The 27,817-nt window shown below is 32.9% G+C and overlaps 1 protein-coding gene across 1 annotated transcript; it reads right to left on the bottom strand.

Moving 5' to 3' along the window:
* Positions 1-982: 982 nt before the first annotated feature.
* LOC147387753 (inactive TPR repeat-containing thioredoxin TTL3-like) lies at positions 983-5,693 on the bottom strand. The gene is made up of 7 exons (XM_086421135.1): positions 4,383-5,693; positions 3,255-3,450; positions 2,984-3,168; positions 2,565-2,898; positions 2,252-2,456; positions 2,057-2,163; positions 983-1,793 (listed from the first exon to the last, which is right to left on the bottom strand). The coding sequence occupies exons 1-7, from the start codon at positions 5,297-5,299 to the stop codon at positions 1,641-1,643; spliced, it is 2,097 nt and encodes a 698-aa protein (XP_086277261.1). The 5' UTR covers positions 5,300-5,693; the 3' UTR covers positions 983-1,640.
* Positions 5,694-27,817: the final 22,124 nt, after the last annotated feature.

Raw genomic sequence — 27,817 nt, 5'->3', positions numbered from 1 at the left:
AACAAATTCAAAGCACTCAGATCCAAGAAGGAGATACCTTACCTCGGAGATCAGAAATCAGATCCGAAGACAAAACGAGGTAAGGAGTACGGTACAAGAAGCATTTTCACCAGATTTGAGGGAATAGAACCTTTGCAGATCGAAGGTAAGGTTTTTGTTATTTTTTTTATCTAGATTTTGTCATTAACGATGTAGTTATATTTGGGATAAGTAAAAACCGGCATTGACCGGACAAGATTGGTGCCTAACACCTTCCAACCCCGTAACGTGATCCCCGGATTCAATTTTTTCTGTAGCAGATTAATTTTTTATCCATTTTAGAATCAATTTGACTCCTAGACCGTAATAACTAGGTGACGACTCCCAAACCTCAAGAGTCAAAAATAGATCCGTGCACCAAACGAATTGAGGGCACTTTCAAGTATAAAGGAAAATAAAAATAAAAATTATAAAAAACTTATTGCTCCTTAAAATTAAGTTGGTTATCAAAATAGTTAAAAATCATTTTGGTAATTATTTAAAACACCTAATTGGTACTGTAATTTACTAATCTTTCTCTAATATTTTGTTAAAATGCTAAAAAAAATTAAGTTTTATAAATCATGACCCTGACAAAAAAAAAATAAATAAATAAATAAATCCTACTAACACAAACTAGTCCAATGTCGGACCAGCTAAGTTGGGATCTAACAAATCTGGCTCCATGAACTATGTCAAAACTGAATTAAACTGGACCACAGATCTCTCTCTCTCTCTACTCAAATATGGCAATGAATGCCTTCAACAAACTCCAAACAAAAAAGCCAACCCTCCACTAAAAAAATTAAAAATTAAAAAAGGCATGTAATCTTCCTGCAAGACTTGTCAGAGATCTCATCAAACGGTTGACTTTATTATCTTCACTGTGCAATGTAAGGCTCAAATCTCCGAAGACATTGCATATACAACTCCAGTCCACAGGGCAATATGACGAGATAATACATTAAGAAAACAAAATTAAATAGAAGATGAAACAAAAACAAACACAAAAAATAAAAAATTGAGATTTTTTATTCAAGGAATGGTAGAGCAGAAGCAACACCACCATCAATAAGATCATCAGCCTCCTCTCCCTAAACCCAATGGTACCCACCACCCACCGCACAATCTAATCTCTCTCTCTCTCTCTCTCTCTCTCTCTCTCTCTCTCTCATGGTGTCCAATATTTCTTGTGTGTATACATAATATATGTATCATACATTTTTTACTCTCTTTCTCTCTCAGAGCCAACTTAATTGTACATATTTCTCAGACTTTCAAGATGAGGAAAGTAGGGGAGGGACACAAGAATGAGGCATGTCTATGTGAAAAAAAAATGATGATAAAAGGAAAAAAAATGAGGAAACGGGGGGGACTATATAACGAGAGAGACTCATAATGGAAAGAATAAATAAAAAGTGCAAAAGAAACTAAGTTGTGTCTCTCTGGGTTCTTCTGGTCTTGGCTCTATGAAATTATTATGTAGTTGGTTTTTTCTTTTTTGACAAGTAACTAGGTATCCTTGTGTGAATATTGGGTAAGTGTGGGATGAAGTATTTGGGAAACTTGCCCTCTTGTTGGAAAGCACAAGAAAAAGGAGAATTTTAGAACACATTGTTGCTCTAGAGACTATAATGCTTCACTGAGTACTCCAAGACATGATGGCTTGGGCAGATTATCTCCTTCACTCTACTACCATTCTTGTAAATTTTGAATGTGGGAACAATCCTCACATTCTCGGCCTTGGCTACTGCTGCGCTCTCCTCCACGTCCACCTTCCATCAAACAAGAGTTCATCAATATCAGATTTAAGTTTGCTGTTTGCGGATAGACAAATGATTATTAAAGAGCTAGCTTCTATTGCCACACCAACTTCTGCTAATGCCACCCCAAGATGTGTGCTAATTCTTTGGTGATTTACATATGAATTGGGATGCCATTAGCAAAAGTTGGTATGGCAATAGAATCTCTCTAATTAAAAGGATTTGACAAATGGATGATCATTTTTTTTTCTTTTTTCAGAATGAGTTCCTCCTACCTTTAGAAAATTGACAGATGGATATCGGATACATAATACGTTGACGAATGGGGATATCTGCTCACATTGCTGGTTTGAGGTTGCCTTGAAATGTACTACTGAAACACCTGATAATTGAAGTTCCATTATTGATTACTAGAAAAGGTCGGGTCATGAATGAAATCACACCAGTGAAACAAAGATAGGAGGCCTCACCTGGGAAAGATATTGCGGCTCTAAACTGCTCGAGGTCTGAGATTTCCTCAACTTCACCACCAAATTTCAAATTTTGTACTTCTTCCCCACGGGATTTCTTCAATGCAACTTGAGCATGGAATAGAGCTTCTGCCACCTCATTGTCTTCGGGAAGTTCTCTTCTCAAGACCTCATAATCTCTCACCGAGTCAACCCACCGTTCAAGCTATAATCCCAAAACAAAAGATGCCCATGAATGATTACTTTTACGGTTTTACCCCATCAAATTTCCAAGAGCCTAATTGCAAAGAAAATTAATGGAAATTCAATTCACCTTACTATTGGATGAAGCCCGTCGAAGAAGAGCTTTGATGTAATTCGGTTGTATCTTGAGAGCCTGATTACAGTCTTCAACAGATCTTTCCCACTTTCCAAGCTTCGACCAACAAGCCGCTCTATTGCAATAGAGAACGGAATTTGAAGGATCAAATTTGAGACCTTCACCATAAGCCGAGCAAGCTTCAGAAAATTTTCCTGAATTGAAGAGATCATTACCACGGGCACGGGCGCTTGCGACGAACTTCACATTGTTGAACATCGCTGCGACCTCAACGTTCCGAGGATCAATCTGCACAGCCTTCTCAGCCGCTGCAATTGCATTCTCAAACCTGCAAACCATCCATCATCCATTCTCACTCACCCCCAAGACCCTTAACTATTTATTCTCATGAAACTTTATATTTCGGAGCTCACCTTCCTAATGCCATCTCAACTTGAGCTCGAACAAAGAACACGTAAGACACCGAGAGCATCCCAAAGAACTTGGTCTGGGAGCATGTATGGGATAATGGTTCAAATTTGGGGATGTTTTGAAGGCCAGATTCTGCATTGTGAAGTTGGTGAAGCTTCAAAAGGGCTTCTACTCTACATGCAAAAAGCTGTAAATTCCAATTTTTAATAATTTAGGTTGTATGGTTTTTTATGCTCGGATTGATATTAGAAGAAATTGACGAATGGGCTTTACCTGAGGAGAAGATTCTGCTCCAGCGGCAATGGCAGCATCACCCTCCCTTAATGCACTCTTCCAATCACCAATTTTTCGAGAATTGGTGCATCTTCTGAGATGCATCTCCACTTCTTGCAACTTTTGTAACTCGGTTGGATCAGGGTGTTGCCCCGGAAAACAAAGGTGTCTTCGGGCACTGTCGACCTGCCCTAACCTGCAATAAAACCAAGTTAAAGGAACACTGCACAACCTTTCCAAACTTATATGGCATAGTGGCACAACACAGGAGAAACAAATCCAATTGATCTACATCTCACAAAATCAGCAAAAATGCTGAATATTCAAAGAGAGAACAGTGTTCTAAATGCTACAGAGATAGCCCATGAATCTAAATCAATCCAATTGCTATAACACAGGTACAGGGACCATCACTTCCATAGCAAGATAAAGCAAAACAAATAAGAACACTTGAATATAAAAAACTAAAACTTTAAGAAGAGCAAATCATAGAGAACCCCTTACTATTGATAATTCAGACAGAAAACCAAAGATATCCCAATTAATCTAAATAGACTAGCATCAAACTGAAAAGAACTTATTCACCCAAAGTATTCAAATATCACAGAAAACAGTTGAATATTACCAACAAAAAAAAAGACTAACATAACCCTTTAGCATTAAATAATTCAGATATAAAACCAAAGAGAACCCATCAATCTAAATAGACCCCTTAGTGTTAATCACTCAAATATAAAACCAAAGAGAACCCATCAATCTAAATAGACCACTTAGTATTAATCACTCAAATATAAAACCAAAGAGAACACATTAATCTAAATAGACTAACGGCAAACTGAAGAGAACTTATTCATCAACTCAAATATCACAGAAAACCCATGAATATTGCTTATGCCAACAACACTAGAAAAATATAAGCACTAAATGAAACAACAAACAGAACAAACAAAAAAGTAATAAAGCAGATAGAAAAACCCAAAAAACTAGAACTAATTCAGATCATAGCAATACTAGCCACTCATAATAATCTACAGAAAAAGATCATAAAGGACATTATTTGCACTAAAATATAAGCAAATATATAAACACAAGTGACAATGCAAGTTCAAATCTCTCTTTGTAACTCACCTCAGATGTAGAGACCCCAACCGTTGATGAGCCCTCCAATACCCAGGATCCAACCTCACCGCCTCTTCACATTCCCTCACGGCCTCGGCCAATCTCCCAAGACCCATCAATGCTGCTGCCCTGTTACTCCTACAAGCTGCATTATCAGGCGAAATCACGATAGCTCGATCATATAAACACAAAGCCTCCGCAAAATGCCCCTTTTTATACTGATCATTCCCAGCCCTCTTCACCTCTTCTAGATCGTAACTCATCATCGCCCGCTTCATCATCACCGACTCATCACCCAATTTTCCCCCAACATTGCCCCGCATTATACTTCCATGCCCATAATTCCTCGTTCCTGACCCCAAAACATCAGTTCTAGCCGTGCTTCTGCTCATCATTCCCGTTTTCAAAATTTTCCCAGACGGGCAAATGTTTCCAGTCGGAAGAGCATTCAAATTAGGGGAATTTCCAGAACTCACACCACCACCTACACCACCACCACTACTACTGCTGCTAGTGCTGACGCTTCCACCCGAATAAATCAATGGGGCACTCCCCGAACTCGATATTATGTGACTCGGCTGGAAATTACGAGCCCCAAAAGCGGATCGAACGCTCTGTGCAGCAGTGGGACTGCCCTCGCTTGACCCAGAAAGCTCCCCAGAATGATTGTTTCCACCTCTATCAGATCTTGTAAAATTTGGGTTCAACCCAGTTTTTCCAGAAACCGAACCAGACGAGCTAGAACTACTGGTGGGTGTGGGCCCAGATCCACTAACAGAACGACTGGTTCGTAAAGGGGAAACAGGGGAACCCAGATCGAGTTCTTTGAAATCTGGTTTGTTGTTCTCGAAGTTCAAAGCATTGCGAAACCGATCGTTCAAGGAATCAAACCCTAGTTCAGATATGGGTTTGTCTGAATGTGACATTTTTACCTGAAATAAAAAAAAAGTTTTGATTTTTCTTTCTGGGTTTTTTGTTTTTGTCCTCTAATCTTCTACCCTTTCAAGAATGTCTGTTTACAACTACAAAAAAAACTTCTACAAGAAGAACAAAGAGAAGAAGAAGAAGAAGAAAGAGGTCTTGAAGGAGACATTAAAGAGAAAGAAAGAAAGAGAGAAAGATATGGGGATCTCGTGATCTAAAAGGATGAAGCAAGGAATGTATGTGAGTGTGTTTTTAGAGAAAGAGTGAGAGAAAGAGAGAGAGAGGAGAGAAAGGAAATTTTGCTCTTTTTTGTTTTTTTTTTTTTTCCCTTTCTTCCACCTGCAGCTTCACGAGACACTCCGTTCTCTCATCTCCTCTCTATCTCTGATTTCTCTCTCTCTCTAATTTTGATTTATTTATTTTTTTATTTTATTTTTATTTTTAAATAGGATTTTTTTATTAGAGAAATGGGTGCGTACGTTAAGCCTTGTTCACCTTGGGGTTGATGCTAGAATCTGACTAGTATGAGTTGTGGTGTCTGTTGACACATTCATGTTTATTTATTATATATTATATATATTATGGCTAGTTTGAATATGACCCTTCATGTTTTGATCAATTTTAAAAATGCCCCTTAGATTTTAAAACTGATGACATGCCCCCTCATTAATGACTTAGGTCTTCTTTGAGATACTTATCACTTCTTGATTTTCTTTTAAAAAAAAAATAAAAAGATTGTAAAACAATTTACTGTCATCTTAATTATTTTCAATTTATTTAATGTATCTTCAATCCATTACCTTCAATGAATTGTAAAAAATATTTGACTTTTTTACTAAACATCCTAATTAATTATTGATCTTTGAAGGTTGAAGGAGATAAAATATTATTTTATAAGAAAAATATAACAATATACATATATATATATATATATATATTAGCTTCAAGCCATTAATGTGTGCGATAGAAATTTTAATATTTTGATTTTAGTCTTTAGCATCTTATAGAAATCATTAAATTTTTTTTTTTCTATGTAGAAATCCATAGTTTTATTTCTCAAAAAATCCTATCTTATACTTCAAATTTGAAGGTTAAAGAAGATTTGTTTTGGAGAAAAATTAAAGGGGTTTTTGGGTATAAGTTGAAGTTGAGGGCATTTAGGACTTTGACATCAGTATCTCATAAAAGACCAAGGTCAGGGGTTATTTTGTCAGTTTGAAAACAAAGATGGGTACTCCAAAATTTATAAAAACTTGAGGGAGTATGTCTAAATTACCCTTTATTATTCTTGTCTTGGTCTCATCTATTCATTGTTGATTCCGTAGTTTCGAGATTTCTCTTCTTGTGCAAGCCAAGAATTTAAAGACCTTATCCATAATTACCAAACTACCCTTTATTTTGAATGTCACAATTTTCAAAAATACCCCTTTATTTAACTCGTAAATTACGAAATTCCTTCTGATGAGTTAATGGTTCTTCCCGATGTTTCTAAGAAGATGTGAAAAAATGTGAAACTTTCGATTAATGGATTCAGGAAGGACATTTTAGTAATTTAACTTGGAGTTTAGTTATTTGTGGTAAAATGGGTCGCACTTTCGACAGGGGTAGCTGGCCATGTGCAGCGTGCCATGCCAGCTGGCCCATTCAGAAAACCTAGCGGTTTCCAGCTAAGCAAATAACGGAGAAGTTAACGACGTCAGTATATTCTGTTATATATTAATGTGAATGTGTTGAGCCGAGCCGAAGTTTGACTGAGACATGCAGATGTCTACAATCTTTGAAGTAAAAAAACGATGGCTTGATAATTCAACTCAAGTCGGCTCGGTTCAGCTCCACTAGACTAGGGAGAATCTTTTTTGGACCCAGAATACTGAATAGGGGAAAACCCGACCCGAATCTCTTATAATTAAAGGATGGTTCATTTAGGGGCAATGATATTACCCTCATCATTATGCTATCAAGTGATTTTATTACATGATGTGATTTTACAACAAAGTCACTTATGGCTTTATTCATAATATAATGGTGTGGCAGTATCACAAATGATTTTTCTTATAACTGCTTTTGGCACTCCAACTTTTACTTATTACATCAAAATTAAAGATGGAGAAAATAAATGAATGATTGAGAATAAGAGAAAGTTGGGGGGTTCGATAGAAGCTCTCTCGATTTTTTGTTTTTGCTATATTTTCATTCTTTTGAAGTTTAAGATTGAATAATCCTGAAATGACCTCAAGCTGAAACCTCATATCGCACTTCTTGATGTGAAAATGTATGAAAAACTTTCACGTCAAAAAGTGCGATGTGGGATTTCAGCACAAAGCTTTAGAATTTTGTATGTCCAATCATAATTCTAAACAACTATTGAAATTGTTTGAAAAGTGTTATAATGTTTTGTAATGTCAAGATTATAATTTTAGCCAAAACCTTCGTAATGTTTGGGTAGTACGTTTTAATCTTTAATTAGGGTATGATAAATAATTTAAGAATTGGAGTGTAGTAAGTAAAAGATGGGGTGCCAATAATAGTTCTATTTTTTTTTTTTTTAGTTATGGTGTCTTTAACCTTGTTGGTAGAGTATAGAGATCTACCTTAGAGTTCGTCTATGACTAGAGCATGGGCATCCTTTCTAAGATTAAGGGGTAAAGAGAAAAAAAACATAAAATTTAAGTGGTATTGTTATAAATAAATAAATAAATAAGTGATAAAAAAATTTTAAATGAGTTAAAAGGGTAAAAAAGAAAATATAGTAAAAGTTAGTAGGGGTAAAAAGTAAAGGCAATATAAGTGGGTCTTATAAAACTATAGCTCAATAAGATGTTATCCCCACAAAATTGTAATTAAATAAAAATTTATTCTGCATAAAACTGTAGCAATTGTAGATCATACTATTGTGTTTTATAATCTATATATATATATATATATATATATATATATATATATCGCAAATTTCATTTGAGTTCCACAATGAAAAGCTAACTGGATCATCTACAATAGGGATCATCTGCTCAACCATACTATCTTGGGAGGAGTCAAAACACTTTCAGTTATTGTCAAAATTGAAACTCCAATTCAAAAGTTTTATCAATATATTTTCAAAATAGCTATGGAAGAGTTAGTGAACGTTGTTTTGACTTAAAGCTCTAAAATGACTGCCTCAATACCACATGACTTTTAATCATATATAAATTTTGCACTGATCACCTCGACATACAAGAATGAGATTGCAGGTCTATTTATACGAATTGACTTAACTCACTCTTAACCTCCCTAGACATTGCATAGGACACAAATTTTACTATTTAGTAAGGGCAATAGAGGTTTGATAAGAAGGAGTTTAAGAGGGTCTTTTGAGTTTGGTGGGTAAGTGAAATTGAGTTTCGTCGAAGAGAAAGCTTCAACTAGTTACAAACATTTGAGAATAGGCCATGAGGACTTCCTCAAGAAGCAAATAGTTGTTAAGACCTCGATTATATATATAATATAAATTATATATTAAAAAAATAGATGGATGGATGTATATCAATGTTTTAAAAATTGAATCAATGATCAAATTGAGTATTTGTTAAATTGGTTGAATCAAGTCGGACCCTAGTTCAATTTAGTGGAACTGTTGTTTGCTAATTAAAAACTTAAAAATATGTGTAATCTTTTATTAAAATACCTTGGTTCATTAATTGAACCGATTTATTACAAAATTCTATCGAACCCAATTGAACTATCAATTCAATCTAGTTTTAGCATCGATGGATATTGTTTGTGCAAATTTTATTAATTATTTCATTCTAAATTTTAAAAATATCTTGCATCCTATCTCCACATCTCATGCTAACATATCCATATTTTAATTAAATGATGATCATACATTAATTCCATAATATATATATATATATATATATATATATATATATATATATATATATATATATTTTATCGATGATTTCTGCGAACAATATCCATCCATGACTTAAAATTGGACCGAACTGTTGGTATTATTGGATTCAACTGGATTTTGTAACAAAATCAATTCAACTAAATAACGTTACATCTAGGATTTTCTAAAGTTTGATTCATTTCCTTTCTTTCTTTTAGTCGGGATCACATACACGAGATAATGATTCTTCTTGTTTTCTTAAATGAACTTTCTTATTATACTATAATTCTCTAACTCGCTCTCATTTAAAATCTCAATCTTATCACGTAAACTTTCCCTCACTTAAAATAAATTAAACGCATTCCACTCTCTCGCTTCTCATCTCATCGGCAATGGTGAATATTAATGTAATTTTGTAGAATTAGACTATTGAGAGTAAATAACTAAACTATAAGATTCATACATTTTACATCATGTTCACAAGTATTAATATAATCCCAACTTGTTTAGTGGACAATCAATATCCAACATTGTTTTTTTTTATTAGTTGACGTCCAACATTGTTGAACCCTAGAAAAGTCCTTTCATGAATTTCATTTAAAAAATTGGTTTTACCAATCTCCATTGAAATATTGATAATTGATTTTAGAGAAATTTAAATATTTTAAAAAAAGGTAACAAAAAAAAATGTGAATCTAATATTTTACAAGATAGCTGCTATTGCCACACCAACGTTTGCTAATGCCACCCTAGTTATGTGCAATTCTTTGATGATTTACGTAGGAATTGGTGGGGTGTTTTACATAGGAATTGGTGTGGCATTAGCAAAAGTTGGTGCGGTAATAGTAACTCTCATTTTATAATCTCCGTACATTGATCCAAGTGAAGTGGTTTTCCTTATAAAGTCGATTATTGGATTTCTCATATTGTACAACAACTTTCAAAACTGAAGTGGGGAATCTTTCACTTGTTTAAGAAGAGGAAAATCAATGAGTAAATACCATTGATGCTATGTGGATTCACTATAATTCTGACATACAATTTAAAAGTATATATTTGCTATTCGTACAAGCTCTAAGATGTTTATTGAGGTTTGAATAATTCCCACCATCATCGAGTTGGGAGCGAATCCTCTGTAGTTATCTTTCTCTGGACTCTAAATGCAGTGAGGGTTAATGTAACTGAGTTTTTTTTTTTTTTTTTCGAATTGAGTTGTTAGGGCAAGCAAGAGTCAGATTGAACTCGATTGAGGTTATCCAATGAACTCAACCTGCTTTGAAGATCGTTGTTGCACCGCCCGCAATCCCCTACACTGGGATAACCACCTCTATTCCTGGGTCTAAGTAGATCCAATGCATAGTTGATATTTCCATGTCCGGATCTGAAGGGCAAAACCTAACATTGGGTAGGAAACGAAGTCGTTCCTTGTAGTGAGGATATTTACTTGAGAGAATGTTACATGGCAACAACATTGAAAACCTTCCGTTAAAATCATTGGAGTTCAATGACTGTTCTATTCAAAACCACCGATCAGGCTAAAGAAGAATTTTTTCTTTTTTCAAATCCTATCTAAGTCATGATCTTTCTTTATATAGTTGATGTATTGATTTTTTTATTTCATCATGTCCTCTTCATTGTGGAAAAAGTACTACAGGAAACTATAGGAAAAGAAAATTATAGAAGGTCCACTCCCCCCATCGAGTTATTTATTACATTAAAAACAGGCTTACATGGCGCCAACAATAAATTTTCAGAAGTGTTAGTCAACTTCTAGTTGATGATACCATAGACCTAGGTTCAATTCTCATCATCATCGAGTTACTGGTCTCACTAAAAATAGATTTTCTAACAATTAAAAAAAAAAAAAAAAATAGAGGCACAGTGAGGATTTAGGTTATGATTTGTAAAATATTTATAAAATTTGAAGGACACGATTGACTGAAAATATTGAATTAGTACCAATAAAATAGATATTTAGAGTTGGACTAGGGCACATCTTGTCTTCTTTAGGGTTATATTACAAATTTTTTGGGCCAAACCAAGCCAATTAATTGACAACCCTAGTTATATATATTATGCAATAAAATTGTGGAGATTATTTTTCACACATCCTTTGAGATTTGTATTGATCTTCTCCAAATCAACTCTCATCATCTACCTAAGAAATCAATGTGAAGCCTACCAAAGAGTCTCTGACAATCAAGTTAATAATTTGTAGAGTAATAAGTTTGACTAAATGAGAGATTTAAAATTTGTTTACCTTATTTTCATTTTTAAGAACACAACACATCAACTAAAAAATTATCAATAACATAATTATAATTTGTTCTAGTAAAAATATGAGTTGATATGTTTTTCAAAACTAAACGGGAATCACAAAATAAATTATTTCCAAATGCTAACAAGTCATAGTCAAATCAGTTTTGATTCCTATTAGTTCGATTCTTTTTTATCCCAACTCTAATCAAGTATACAAATAACTAAAAAAGAGATGTAGAATTGCGATTTTTGATTTTGATTCCAATTGGATTCTAATCAAGCTGGCCACATTGGCAACCCTAATAATAATAATCTTTACTATTATATTGAGAGAATGCAGAGTAGAAGTGGTTTGACAACAAATTTTGGAGCCCACTTGTACATTTGAACTTAATATAATCAATGTCATTTTAATAAATAAAGAAAAACTTAGAAAATTACACGCCAATGACTCATATCATGTTGAGTGGTTTTAAAAATTACAAAAATATTCTTTTTAATATTTATTATAAAAATACTTTAATTAATATATTAATTTACAAATAACCCTTCTGATTCACGTGCATTTATATATATTATCTTTTAGTAATAATAATAAAAATATTCTTTATTATTATAATCAGAGAAGACATAGTAAAAGTGGTTCAACAGCAAAATTACCCCCATCTTAATATTTCAACTTAATATAATCAAAATCATTTTGATTGAAACTAAGAAATATAAAATCGTCCATCCCTATAATCACGTTGATTAATTTTCAAAATTACAAACATATTCTTTTTACTAAGTAATCTTCTAAACTAACCTTTAATTAAAATTTTAAATTACAGATAAGCCCTTATGATACATTTGCATTTGCACATGCCACCTTCTACTAAAGGTGGTTGAATTGATAAAAAAAATGTATTGGTGTTCCATTCTCATTTTTAAGCAAAAAGTCAAAAAATAGTTGGGAGGAGGTATTGCTGACGTAGTGACGAACTCACTCACGAGTCACGAGGTCGGTGTGTCGGTGCTCGTGAGTCTCTTGACCACATGTTCCTAAAAGAGACTAGGAACTTGACAAAACCAGTAATTCCGCCTATAAATCATATTTTTTTAATTCTTTATTTTAACGTTCTATCTTAGACATACAAGTTGTGAACTAGGTTTTGACTTTTGAGAGATTGAAATAATTTTATTATAATTATAATTATAATTATAAGGGTAATTTAGATATATCCCTACATTTCCATTTTTAGTCATTTGAATAAGTCCCTTGACCGTGGTCTTCTTCAAGAAAATGATCTATGATTCTATATAGGCCTTCACGTGATTTGCAATGTGAATCGATGTAAATTTTAAAGTCGTTCCATCATGACTTTTTTCATTTGAATAATATTGGAACGACTTTAAAATTCACATTGATTCACACTTTGCCGACGTGGATGTGTGTATGGAATCATAAATGTTTTTTGAGTCGTGCTGGGGTGACATAGGATTTATTGTGATTCTCACAATTCTAACATGGACATGCATAAATTACCGTAGATGATTTTTACTCGTATCATAAGGAAACACATCTATGATTATGTGCATATCCTATGTCAGACTTGTGAGAATCACAGTAAATACCTTGTGTCATTCCAGTATTTTCCATATTTTCATTAACATATGAGTGAAAAAATCAATGATTCATGTGCACCTCTACGACAATAAAAGAATGAATCGATGTCAATTTTAAAGTCATTCGAGCACGATTTTTATTTTATTTTAATTTTTTTATTAGTTTTGGTTAGTTTGATTAAAATTCAAACCCAAAATGGAAAAATAAAAAATAAAATGATTTACAATGGCTGGGTTTAGAAGGGATGGAGCGGGTTAGTGGGCCCAAAAAGTGCCATGTGACGTGAGAAGTAGAGTGTAACACGTGGCTAATGGGGGGGGGGGGGGGGGGGGGAACTCTTTGCTGTTATTTACATTACTTCAGATTCTGTACTCCAGGTTTCTTTTAGCCACAACATCACCACTAATAAAAAAAAAAGGAATTTCCACGTGGCATTCAAAGGAAACTTGAAGTTGGGTAAGTGGACAACTCCGTAAAGTACAGGATTTGGACAGTGTTATTTATTTTGAGATGAAGACAGGTAGAATGGACCGTTTATAACTGAGGAAATCGACTTCCACTTACTGTACATTTGACGGAGTCAGTTATAAGCGTAAAAGTCCTTGACCGTTACATTTATTATTTAATATATATTATATAGCACTATAGGCCATGGTAAACGTTAAAGTTTTGTACTTCATAAAATATATAACTTTTCTTTTTAGTAGTTAAAATTTTTTCTTTTTTATTTTTATTTCATTTACTTTATTGAAAATATATATAGAGAGAGTAGTGTTCTACTAATTCAATAAATATGACTCAAGTTATGACACAAGATCTTGATCATATAATACAAAATTCAATGATTGAGATTTTATGTATATCTCAATAATACATATGTCGATGATACTTATCTCAAGAATATTTTTCAATCATTGGATTTTGTGTTTATATATATATATAGGGGCGGATCATGAGAAATATGTAAAAATAATAATTTTTCAAAATATGGATTAGAAGTTTTGGATTAAGCTGATTTTTTGCGAGGATGATTTCTATGATAAGAAGAACCTCACAAAAAATTAGCTCAATTTGAAACTTCTAAGTCCATCAAAAGTGATTTATAAATTATTGATAAAAAATTGACAATCCACATTTTTAATTATTGTTCATAATAGGTATCGAACACACAACCTACAAACTCTAACTACTTATTAGATCTGAAATTGTCATTGAGCCACCCCTCAAAGTTTTACTCTTTTCTTTCAAGATGACGTCACTATACAAAATGAATTTCAATCTGTGAATTGAAAATTTAATATAATTTTTTATTTTATTTTTTAACTTTGACGGGTTGCATGTATCATCACCCCACCCAACACGTATAAAACAAATAACTAACCACATTTTTTTTATAGAGGGGCATATAGAGATTTGAAATCACGATATGAAGAGCAAATTCAATCAGTCTTCCCATCTCAGCTAATCCCTGATGGGTAAATTGAAAATTTAATATTTTTATTTCAAGAATTACAAAATTTTACTAACAACCAAATATTTTGCAAAATATATAATCGGATAATTAAATAATAAAGTTTCAATTTTCAAAACAATTAAAAAAAAAAAAACTATTGAATTAACTCAACAAGTTGATACAAAAAGGACTACGATTGAGTTATACTTCTCTACCCCCATCGAAATATATAATTTACAAAGTGCACCAATAACAACTTCTATCTTTTTTCCTTTCGAGATAAGCATTCTAATTTTTTATTCATCTTGTAAATATATATATTTCTTTCCTTGTAGTTTATAGTTTTCTTCATGTCTTCCTTGTAGTTTACCTTAGGAATGGTTGGATATAAAATATTGAAGAACAGCTTAATTATATAAAGATACCAACGTCATGATTCCTCGTTGACTTCTTCAGACTTCAACACATCCTCTCTTCTTGCACAATTTAAGGAGGAAATATAATATGGTGCCTTGTAATAGCAACAATGATGTTCAGATGATGACATTTGTCTCTATATCTATTAACATTGGCACCTACTTATCAATCTGGACCATTAAATCAATGTGATAACAAAGCTGATCATTCGATCAATAAAATTTGCGGTCCTGATTAATGGGTACATGCAGCATACATCATTATTTGATGTATTATAAATAATTTATTTAAGAAAAAAATAATAAAGTGACAAAAGCAGCTTCCCCCAAAAAATGAATTTTTCAAATACTTTTAAATAGAAAAGATGGATTAGGTGTGACACCAACCAGATATCATTAAATATCAAATTTAGAGTAACACACACACATTTGCTACTTTTGGCTATCTTATCATTAAAAATTGATGGATTGTTAAAGAAGGAAATGAACACTTGGGGATCTTTATGATTACATGTAGAAAACATGTAAGAAATTCATTTTCTTGGAAAAAAGATTTTCAGGTATGTGATCGAACATTTTCCTTTGAATTCATTTTTCTAGTCGAAGGAATTTTCCATCATGGGAGTGAAAATGATTTCACACCTCACCCCATTAAATGATTTTCCCACTCGTAATATTATTTTCTCACAATTAACACTCATTCTCGAAACAAAAATCAACCCTCTTTTCAGAATTTTTCTAGGTTTAATCAAATAGAAAAAAAAAATCATGTTCCCATGACTATAATCTCAGGAAATTCATATTTCCTTAAAAATGAATTCTTTAAGGTTGTGTTTCAATTGAGAGAAGAGAAGAGAAGAGAAGGGAAGAGAAAATAAATGGGTTTCTCTCCATTTCTCTTGCTTGGATTGTTTAGTGAGGAGAGAAAAAAATGTGAGTTTTCTTCATCTCCAAAAGTGGAGAGAAGAGATGAGAAATGTAGAGAAACCATTTTAAAATATTTTATAATTCCAACTCTGCCCCTAAATCTCTTTTTAAGGTATTTTAAAATTTCAAAGTTGTCCTAAGTTCTCTCTTGTCAATCCAAACATGATGGAGAGAAATTGAATTTCTCTTCTCTTTTCTCCACTTCTTTCAATCCAAACATAACCTAAGAGTCGTACTAAAAGATTTACATCTTAATTAACAATGGGAATGGTAAGGTTAAATCATTTTTATATTTTTGTTAATATAATTTGTAAGAGTTACTTAACTATTTATTTGGATTGAGAGAAACGGAGAGAAAAGAGCATAAAGCAACTTTCTCTCCATCTTGTGTGGATAGATAGGGGAGAAAATAATAGAATATGAAGTAATTTATTCTATTTTCTCACTTTCTCTCCAAATTTCTCCAATTTGGGGGAGAAAAAATTTGAATTTTTTTCTCTCCTCACTTAACTTCCCAAAGAAAAGAAATGAAGAGAAAACTTATTCCTTTCTCTTCTCTCCATTTTTCTCAAATCCAAACAACATGTAAGTAGGTTTTCTTCATTGGGCTTGAAAAATATAGCACAAGACAATTTCGGGATAATGAAACTGGATTTTGATATAAATAACCAAAATAATTTCACCATTACGTATATTCCAACACATTAACGTAAACATCAACGCAAAGATACTTGTCGCTAAAAATAAATAATATCGTAGGATCTACAAGATAATGAAATTCAAAAATATAGAATACCAAAATAGTTTTTAAAAGTTTAAGAGATAATGTATAAATACCTACTATTAATTAGATTTGATGTCAACCAAATAAAGTCTTTCTCTGGGTTTAACTATTCTCCTTAATCCATATAAAATGGCTAAGATTGCTCCATGATATATGTTTGAAATGTTATTTTATTAATCAAACAGTCCACAATTATTCACTGTTCATGGATGATTCGACGGTCCTCTATGAAGAAATTATTACTCTATTAATGAAGATTTGTTACTTAAAAAACAGAAGAAGATTATAATAACTATTTGATTATAGGAAATGCTGGGCTCCTTTGAAAACAAATTTTTTTTAATAATCTCTTAAGAGCATTACATCTCATTGGGAAGGCTCATCTGTACAAAGCCCAAGATTACATCCACATGGGACACTGTACCATTTTCATTAGTTTTAGCTTCTTTTATATTAGAGTTTATTTTGTAAACTAAGTAATCTGTCTTTCTTTGTTCTTATATAATGTACGGTGTGCCAAGTTTGGTTGAAGTTCTTGGTACTGCAATTCGTAGAGGTTTCATGGTTTTAGAACTTGTTCGAGATGACTCGAGTCATCTCAGCCTTGAAGGTATGCGTGAGATAGTCCCTGTGAATTACCCTTCACATTGACTTGTTTAAAATCAAGGCAATTTTATCAAAACATACACTACATTTCGACTATTTACCAAAATGGTAAACTGTAGCAATTAATTCCGAAAATGGTAATTTACCATTTTCGGAATTAATATTTTTTACCAAAACGGTAAAAACAGTAAAATGTAATTTAAAAAAAAAAATTAAAAATACCCTTTTTTTTTTAATAATGAAATTACAAAAAAATTCCTTCTTCTTTCATAATTCTATTTGGTGTCGTTTATATTGAGTCAGATTTGAGAAGATGGAGAAGACGAAGTGCAGGTTTTTGTTAGTGTTGGGAAGATTAAAAAGATGAGAAAGATTTAGTTGGATTTTGAATTATTTCTAAGGTTAAAATGATAAATGCATATATAAAAAAAAGAGTATTTTCAGTAAAAAAAATTTATATTTTCCTATTTTTATCATTTTGATAAAAAATATTAATTTCGAAAATGGTAAATGGTTAATTGCTACAGTTTACCATTTTGGTAATTAATTATGAAAACTGTATTATTTTGGTAAATTTCTCTAAATTCAAAGTATCGACAAGTTTATTGGTTTTGATTCACACTTTTTTTTTTTTTTTTGAAGTAAATTCTTTTTGAGTTGGTCCGAACGAAGCCCAAACCCATCAAGGCCAGGTTAGGGCTAATTCAACTTAGACCTGATAGGGGTATAGGGCTGGTGTAAGGCAAAGTCCACTACTATTGGGTTGGGTTAGCACTCAACTAAGCCCGGCCCAAACTTGCCACTGATACCCCTAGTTTTGAATTTTTTTAATGCAAATAATCATTTTTGAGAGTTTAAATGTTTGTGAAGGTTTTGTGATTAAGAGTTCTTACAAAATTATAGATATTATTTAAATATAAATTTATAGTTTATAATTAAATTTATTTAAACTACTTTGACGAGACAAGAAACCATGAACGATACTGTCAGTGGGTTTTTATTGTTTAGTTGGTGGGCTCTGCTCAAATAAAAATAAAATCAAAATATGATCCAATAACAATCTGATTGGGTCCAGATAAAATAAAATCTTGTTTTGACTTCATATATTCAAACAAAATATATATTATAATTTCATAAACTCTCAAATTTTATTGGATCGAATTCTTATCGGATCCTGATCAAACTCAAATTCTTGATCAAAATTCTAGTTATTAAAGAAGAACAGATCCGATTTTGGGTATGAGAATACTTTAGTTCACCATGAGGCTATTTACTCCTCTGGGTTGCCATCATATTTCAAATATAGAGCTATATTTCAAGATTTGATATTACATTATTCAAGATAGATTTGTATCTTTATTAGTAAGGGACATTTTGTGGAGTCAAGATAAATCAACGCGGTAAAGATAAGCGGATGATGTGGAAAGGGCATAGAATCGTAGATCTTTTTCCTCGTGATGATGTAGCCAATTTTATAATATCTTAGGATTGTTTGGCAAATAGGTAATTTAAACATCATAAGTTGGTTAAATTTATAAATTGCTAGAATTATTTTATTGAAAAACATAGATGTTTCCCTTTCTTAAAAGAAAAATCGATTATTTGTAACCCCGAGGGGTTAGCTCAATGGCAATTTCGAATCCTGTAAGCGGTGAGATTCTGTAGGTTGTGTGTTTGATACCCAGTATGAGTAATATTTTCTTGGGACCACCCACAAGGGCGTTCCTTCAGTTACTTGGTGTGTGTGATGTGCGAGCGTTGTGCGTGCCTGGGGGAGGGTTCTATATGCCTTGGTTCCAACTCTGGCTCATTTGTGGAAGTTTGGTAACCAATGTTGGGAGCCAAAATTTGTCCTATATGGTGAGGAGATCATTCTCACAAAAAATCGCCCCAACCTGAAACTTCTAACCCCATCAAAAGTAGTTTACAAATTAACAATAAAAAATTAATGGTCCACAATTCTAAACCACTTTTAATAGGGTTAGAAGTTTTAGATTGAGCTGATTTTAGTGAGAATGATCTTCTCATCATAGAGATCATCCTCACAAAAAATCAGCTCAATCCAATACTTTTAACCCATATAGAAAAAAATCGTTGAATCCCTAACGTTGGCTTTTGAAGGGGACCCCTATATATATATATCCATGAGAGAGTAAAGGGACTGACGAGTTGCAATTGATGCTTATGGAGATGGTGAAGGAGATAATATGCCACATATCTGCATGCTCAAACACCCTAACACTAATCATTATTGCAAAAATAGGTGTTCAGTGTATTCTTTTTGAGCCGTGATAGTTTGACCTATGCCTCCATCACAAAATCATAGATCATTTGCCAGGAGATACACAAGAAACAAATTTATGTTTCTACATATCTTGAGGCAAATGATCTAAGATTTTGTAATGGGGGCGTATGTGGGAGTGGGGCGTCAGGAAATCATTATTCATTATTTTTGACAATATTTGACTTTAAAAGAATTGTTTGGGAACAACGATCGAGATTTGGACTTCATACATAAGAATGCATCATAAATCTAAATAGTTAAAAAGAAATGATAGATAAATGGATGAAAACATAGGACCATACACAATGTTCTTTGAAATAAGAATAATGCTGAAGTGATCTCAGGTTGGAACCTCATATCGCACTTCTTGACTTGAAAGTGTATGGGAACCATAGATGTTTTTCATCGAGATACGAGTGAAAAAGAATCTATGGTTCCTATCGACTTTCACGTCAAGAAATGCGATATGAGGTCCCATCTTGAGGTCATTCCAGCACGACTCTTACAATCAAGAACATCTTTTGTATATAAAAAAAACAGTATCAAAAGTTATCTTAACTAGTTTAAAATTTGATCCTAACTCCAATAGACTCAACAATTCTTTCTTGATTCTTAATATTTAATATTATTTTACTTTACAAATAAATATTTGCTGAGACCTACTAAAATCTTATTAAGGGTCACGAGCTCACATCTTGACATTCAAAAGTATAATATGATGCCGTGAGCTTGTAGAGAATGAAATTCTAAGAATTTTAATTTTTTATAATATTATTTTTCATCATTAAATTTTAATTTTAAGTTTTCGGAATTTGGTAGTGGTCCATGTTCAATACTTTGGATAAAGTTCAAAAACAGATTATTATTATTATTCTTATTATATGAGTTTTCCCATGAAATCTAGAAGAATGTTATGTTGGATTGCCAATGTGATAATCCATGCGGGCCAAGAACCTTTAGTAAAATTTGAAATCTTACAAAGTTGGAAAGGAAAGTGTTTTTCCATTTTTTTAAACATTAAAATAGTTAATTTTGGAGGCTCTCTACATGTAAAGAGTGGAAGCTGCTTCTTTATTTTAACATTTTCTTTTAAAGAGTCTTTTGAAGACAAAATTTTCAACTTGTCATTCTTTAAAGTAAAAAAGTTAACGGACTTTAAAGAGTCTATTGGAGATGCTCTAACATAGGATGCTTCATACTACGTTGGGTGAAGTGGGTAGGGTTTTTATAGGATTTTTTTTCTTCATGAAATTGGAAGAGAACAAGATTATGATACATTCAGTCCAAAATATTTGGAAAGATTTTACAAGTTATTAAATCTTTTTCAATTAATAATACTCTTTTGTTATATGAGGGTTGCCTATTATGGTATCTAATTTGTATCTATCGATGTCCTGATTGCTATAAGATTGTAAAGGATGTTATAGACCTCCCTTTGTTTTATGTAGTCCAACATAATTCAAAAACTCATTCAGACCAAAGAGAATCATTCTCGATCAGTTTTTTCAACGCGTAGATGACACGACCCAATCCTTCTAAAATGAATAAAATACATGAAAAATATTCTAAAATAGTGCTCGAATTCGTTTCGTTTTAGAAAATGAAATGAATTCGATTGAAGAAAAACATAGAAATTGAGCAAAAATTTAAGTACACAAAGAAACTCAGAGATTTACGTTGTTCCTGAAGATTGAGGTTACATCCACGGTTCTACACCGATTTCACTATGAAGAGAAAACTTTCTATTAAAGATTATACCCTTTACCAAATAAAGAGAAATATAGACCTCCCAAGAAACATAACTTCGATTTTACACATCACCAATGAAAGTACAGATCAAAATCTAGTGAAAACTCAATGCAAACAACCGTGGATTGTCTAACAGTAAATCCTCATTGCCGAATATCAATGTTTTTAGAAGCGTTTGAAGTGTGCTTCACACATTTTTTGTATGTAGACACCCTGATTTGTCTGGCCAAACCTAGAAGGCAACTCGAGAAACCTGCAAGATAAAGATTGTTTGTTCCAAGTCCATAAGAAATGAATAAAGATAAAATGCAACCAAAACTAACATAAGATTAAAAAAAATATTTTAGAAGAGAGAGTAAAGGGATAGACGATTTGTAGGAGACGTTTTTGGTGGTGGAGATGTGCCACAGGTGCACATTTGGTGAGCAACATCGATGTACAGCGTGTTCTTTTTGGCAATATTTTAGTTTACAGGAAATGCCAGGAACAACTATCGGGGTTTGGATCGATGAGTACAAATTCATCATAAATCCAAATAGCAAAAACGAAATAACAGATAGATGGATGAAAAAAACTATAACCTAAACATAAGACGCTTCGTGCTGCATTAATCATTTGACCTAGTTGCTTCCAATGCAAAGTAATGATGCCTTTTTATCAAAATACTTTAAATTCTAATTAGTTATAGGCTATGCAAATGAAAATTTGGCATTATATTGCGAGAAAATAATAAAGCAAGTTGCATTATGACAAATTTCGTCTAGGTAAGGGAATGTACCACTCCAGTTTCGATGACTGGCCAGCTAGGCAATCTAACTGGTTTGGAGAGCCCACAATACTTTTTTATGATGAAGACATTGAAATAAGTTCTTCCAAATTTTAGTTTGTGTGAGTTGGAAATTTTTTTTGGTCTAGCTCATCAAGGATCCCAATTGTTACCCTAATATTGAAGGTATGAAATACAATTGGTAGTTGGAAGTTGATGGGGGTCTTGTGATTCCTTCACAATAGACTTTCATGATCATGTTTTCTTTAATTTTTCAATATATTCAGATATGACCATAATCAGCCGGCTTAACGAGAGAATTCAAATGTTGGGGTTTTTGTGTAAATCTTTAAACGGACTCCATTCTTGTGGAGGCTTTTTCAGGCTTCCATTTCTAGAGATGAGCAGGATCTTCAAATGAGTGGTTGTGCCTTGATCTTGTAATCTTTTCCTTTGACTGGCATTGATTTAGTTGACTTTGACTCCTTGGACGGCTGAATGAAGAAGGATGAGGCCTCGGTGTGACACTTGCCAAAGATCCTCCTAAGATTTAATTAGGGAATAATGGTGAATAATAGAAAATGAGGAGTTTAGATGAAAAAGATGATGAATAGTTAATTTGCAGAGGGAGTAGGTTTTTACAACGGGACTTGAGTAATTTTATTGAACCCTCGTATAGTCTTTGAGAGGGAGTTTAATAGTTAAAACCCAGAGACAAGTGTCACCTTACAGTTGGTCTAGGTCTAATGCCAAGTAGTGGGTGAGCTGGATGGGATTGCTAATCCTTTTATTGGGTTTTATGCCCATGCCTTATTAATGCTAATACTTGAGTTGGACTTATAGCGTCTAAACGCAATTGAGGTTGAGTTGAGGTGATTGTATTGTTTGGGGGAAGGTGAGTTAGAGAATGTCACATCTACATCAAATTTGATAAGTATTATCAGATATTGCATTAAATGTAAAGATTTGATACATCAAAGAACTTAGATCACATTTTAGTCTTTGTTTTATAATAACTAAGGTTTCTGACCGAGCTCCTGAATTAACCATCTTCTGAGATCTTATCGATACAAAGTGACATGAGGGTTTGAAAGGTGGATTTAAAAGAGAATTTGGATATGGTTGAAAAACATATCATAAATTTTAATGTATGTCGATGCAATTGGTTTAGTTGTTTAGTGCAAAAATTTTAGCCTCATGTTGTTTTTTGTTGTTGTTATTTTTAGAATTTCAGCCTTATGTTGAGCTCTGGCCACAAACTCAAATCCAGCCAATTTCTATTGCGAGCTTGCTGCATGGTTCCATGCCTTATTTATCAATCCATTTGGTGACTCCTGCAGTACAACCAAACATAATAAATACAATGGCTTCATCCCCTATACCACCCTGAACAACATATTTCTCGTGTTTTTTAAGCATTCAAGTGCAAGAAATGTTGGCTAGATAGAAGAAGACATCACATCATCTCAAACCCAGTCTCTTGTCATTGACACACCCGGGATGTCAACCTCCTCCTTGAGAGTGGGACCGTTATCCCTTGTGGATAAATTTGATAACAAAGGATGCACCCATTTTGCAATATTTTAGTTAAGAGAAATGTCAATAATCATTGGGATTTGGGTTGATAAAAATTGAAGTCTCATCTATCCAAAATAGTGAATGAAAAATTACAAAAGGAATGGAAAATGATAAGTTATACCCTAAATCATAAGATGCTTCATGTTACATCAAGTGGAGAGGTCATATAGGATTTTTCACCCATAAATTTAAAGACAACAAGACTATGGTATAATATGTTAGTGCCTTGATTTTGTCAATCCCAAGATTTTGTGGTGTGTTAAATTTGTATATATTGGAAGACATGTAATTAACACATGCTAGACACATAGGGACATAGGCCAGACACTCAAGGACACGTGCAAACACTACTTCGATGCACATGCTCTCACGAGATCGACCATTTGTGTGCACAACCCAATCAAATAAATAGAACATTTAAGACCTTCCCGACACACCCTAGTAGAATTTAAATTCAACCAAATCGATACACATTAGGCCCGTTTAATCAGCCCAAATTCCAGCAAATTTGGTGCTTGGTAGGAGTAGGGGTGGCACCCTCAACCACTAATAGAAGTGGACTTTTCAGGGGTCTATTGGTGGCATAAGCATTTTCCGTCGGTGCCACCAACAGTGTTGCCCCTCATGTCCAAGTGTCAGATTTTTGAAAAATCTGACCGTTGCTTCTTTGATGCTGTTACTGACAGAAAGATGTTCCCTAATACATTTTTATAAATTAGAAGCCATTTGTTTCACTTGGATTTGGTCAAACATTGACAATTTTAGCTCCCAAGATTCTCTTATCCCTTGGAGCCTTCTCATATCATAGGAAACCATGGCCTAAGTTGAAATCATCATCAACCCCATGTCCGTCATTGTTTGATCCCCCCTTTATCCGTCCATCTTCACCTTTAACACACTTGAAGCATCTATTGGAGCAAGGAGCTAAAAGAAGTTGAAAGAAGTGAAGAAGTCAAGGATATCGATAAGCTCGAGAGTCAAGATTGGAAGATTAACATGTTAAGTGTGTCCTTGTAAGTTTTTTTTATATTTGTTTTCACAAAACCATCTAAGGTGGTTTCTTAGTTTGACCTTGTCAAAAACTAAGCATTTGCTTGAGTCTAGAACTCTTGTCAAGTGTCAAGGTTGTGAGTTTTCTAAGTATAAAACTTAGCTCATTAAGTAAGGTGTTTCCTCTCTCAAGACAATAAGATTTTGGAATTTAGCTTAGGAAAAAAATTTGTGTAAGGTTTGAAGTGAACACCAAGATTTTAGAAAAAAGCTCTCTTAGGAGTAGATGTAGGCAAGTTGCTGAACCACTATAAATTGCTTGTCTCATATTTGTGAAAACGTCTTTGTTATGTTCATACTTGGATGAATGACTGTCATGAATGTCATGAATGCATATATTGATTGAATGCCATGTATGACATATTATGCATGCTTAGAATCTAAGTGAGTTTTATGTCTTTTCAAACTAGAAACTTAGAACATTTGAGACTTGGTGAATGGACTTAGGTTATCACATTGTTTAACTAAATACCTAGGAGGTTAATTGGAAGAATTGAAAGAAATTTTAAATTATCCTATTCACCCCCCTCCTCTAGGATTAGACATGGTAGAAAACTTGTATTTTCATAATACAGATTTTTGAAAGATTTTACAACTTGTCAATTTCTCAATTATTAATACCCCTTTGTTTTGTTTGTGACATAGATAAAAGTAAATAATGGAGTGGTGCGAAGGTTATATCGAAAAACTTTCTTTAAATTATAGATTTACATTCATTTTGAAATATTTTTTAAAGATTTTACAACTTGTCAAATCTTTTTATACTAATAGCCTATTTAATTTGTTGTAATATGTATTGAACCAAATATGTAACATTTAATGAATTTCCTTTTTTTCCTATTTTCATGATATACATCATGTTAATAGATGGTGAAGTTTTACCTCAACTATCTAGAGTAAGGACTATTAATGTAATATAAAAATAAGGTGAAAATACATAAAAATGATAAAATTTATATAAGCTTATAAAATTTTAAAATATTTACTAATTCTCAAAATTATATTGTCATGTAAATACATTATTACGAAAACGTAAAATTTTTGTATGGTCAGTACTATAGACTTATATAAACACCCCTTTTCAAATGCAAAAAATATGACTTTTTTGTGTAAGGATATTAGGGTAAATTTAGTTTCAGATCCACAAAAATTCATTAAATTTGCAAAAATATTTAGATGAAATCAAATAAGTTTAATTAGCTAGTTACATAAATGTTTCGAAATCGTATCTTGTTGCATAATTTTTCAAATACTTCTTTGTCAAAAACTTAGAGAAACATGTATATATATTTGCATTCATGCACATTCTACTACCAAAAAATCTTAGAAAAACCAACGATCCACTATTGCAATTGAGATGATGGATTATGAATAGTGACAAACATAGTAGAATACTAAAAAAGATTTTTTGGTAATAGAATGTGCCCTGTGTTTTGCGTGTGACCCTTGGAAGCTTGACAAATCTGGTATCATTCAACGTACTGCATCACATCTGGTTGCAACTTTGGCCAATTGTATTTTTCTATCACTAAGGCCATTGTTTTTAATGTGTTACGTGTGGCAATTATGATGAATAGTACCAAAAAAGAAAATAAGAAAAACACACATATTTAACGTGGTTTGGCGGTGTGCTTACATCCATAGGAACGAGGGGCTAAATTTTCACTATTTGTCAAATTTAGGGTTACATCATATGAATTTATAGTAAACCGTAACCGTACAAGAGGTATTAGAAAATTCCAATAATACCCATGTATCATACGGCAACGCACCCCCAACCTATTAATTGTCCATGGTAATAAAATAGTAAATTACATCCCAAATGGTAGATACAGTCGTTCTGCTCCACTTCACTCTCGACATCACTTGTTTTCTCTATATACATGTTCCACTCAAGATGAGCCACATACTACACACAATCCCCCATCTTGGCGAATATCCACCCCTTAGGAGAAAAAAAAACATAACCTGGAATTCTATTTGAGATAATAGGTTGGGACGTCTTCCATCTAACACCTAAAGACATTAATCAAGTCCAAGCAATGCTTGAACTTATCTGAGGTAACAAGCTTTGTTAATATGTCTTTGACTTATCAGAAGTATGAATTTTCTCAAGAAATAATTCACCAGAAGAAACCAATTACCTAATCCTTTGAAACCTCACATATATGTGCTTGGTCTTTGCATGATACACTTAGTTCTTTGTCAAATAAATGACACTTTGACTATTACAATGAAACTAAACTCCACCTTTTTAAATACCCAGCTCTTTGACCAACCCTTTAAGTCACAAGGCTTCCTTGGCAGTTGTAAAACCCCGAGTTTTCGATTCGTATCTCGAGAAAAAATATAGTAAAATTTTGAGAAAATCTTAAAAGTGGGACTCAAGGTAAAATTGTAAGACTTTGTTTTTATCATTTTTAATGAAATCTGATCTTACCATTGGATTCAAAATAATTAAAAAAACATACTTTAGTCTGTTAGCATGCTCAAATGCAAGTCTGAACATAAAAGTTACAAAATCCTCGATTATTGAGTCAAACCAGGCTAAAATAGTGACTTTTTACTAGAGTAAGAATTGTTAAGATTTGATCATACCATTGGGTTCATAATGAAAAATTATTAAACATGAACTATTTATTTATTATTTTTTGAGCATAGAAAATCAAATTATCGTGAAAAACGAAAATGACGTCAATTTTAACGGTCACCTGAGGCTAAAAATATAAATTTTTGTTAGAGATAGAATTTATAGAAATTGACTATACTTTAGATCCGTAATGAAAAATTATATGAAATAGAGTATTTATTCATCATTTTTAGAGTCCGGACGGTCAAGTTATCATCGATCGAAACAATAGGCAAAATACCAATTTCGTCCCAAGAGACATATAAATAATTTTTTTCATTATTCACCTTCGTTTTAAACGACCCAAAACCAGCCAACCCATTTTTTTAAAAAAAAATTTGTTTTTTTCTTCGATTTTCAACTTCGGATTTGTCGCAAATCGCTTGCCGTCGACTTCTGACGTAGAAGGGAGAAAGGTCCGCAGCCTCGACATCTACAAAATTCACCAAAGATCTCTTCATTTCATCTTCTCTTTCACCTCGTATTGTCAAAAATCAATCGCATTTATATACGGATGTTTCGAAACTCTGACCTCGAAT

This window comes from Akebia trifoliata, chromosome 13 (genome assembly GCF_017979445.1).
Source record: "Akebia trifoliata isolate Shusen 1 chromosome 13, ASM1797944v1, whole genome shotgun sequence".
NCBI classification, from domain to species: domain Eukaryota; kingdom Viridiplantae; phylum Streptophyta; class Magnoliopsida; order Ranunculales; family Lardizabalaceae; genus Akebia; species Akebia trifoliata.
Note: the sequence above shows the minus strand (reverse complement) of the source record. Positions and strands in the feature narration are given on the sequence as shown.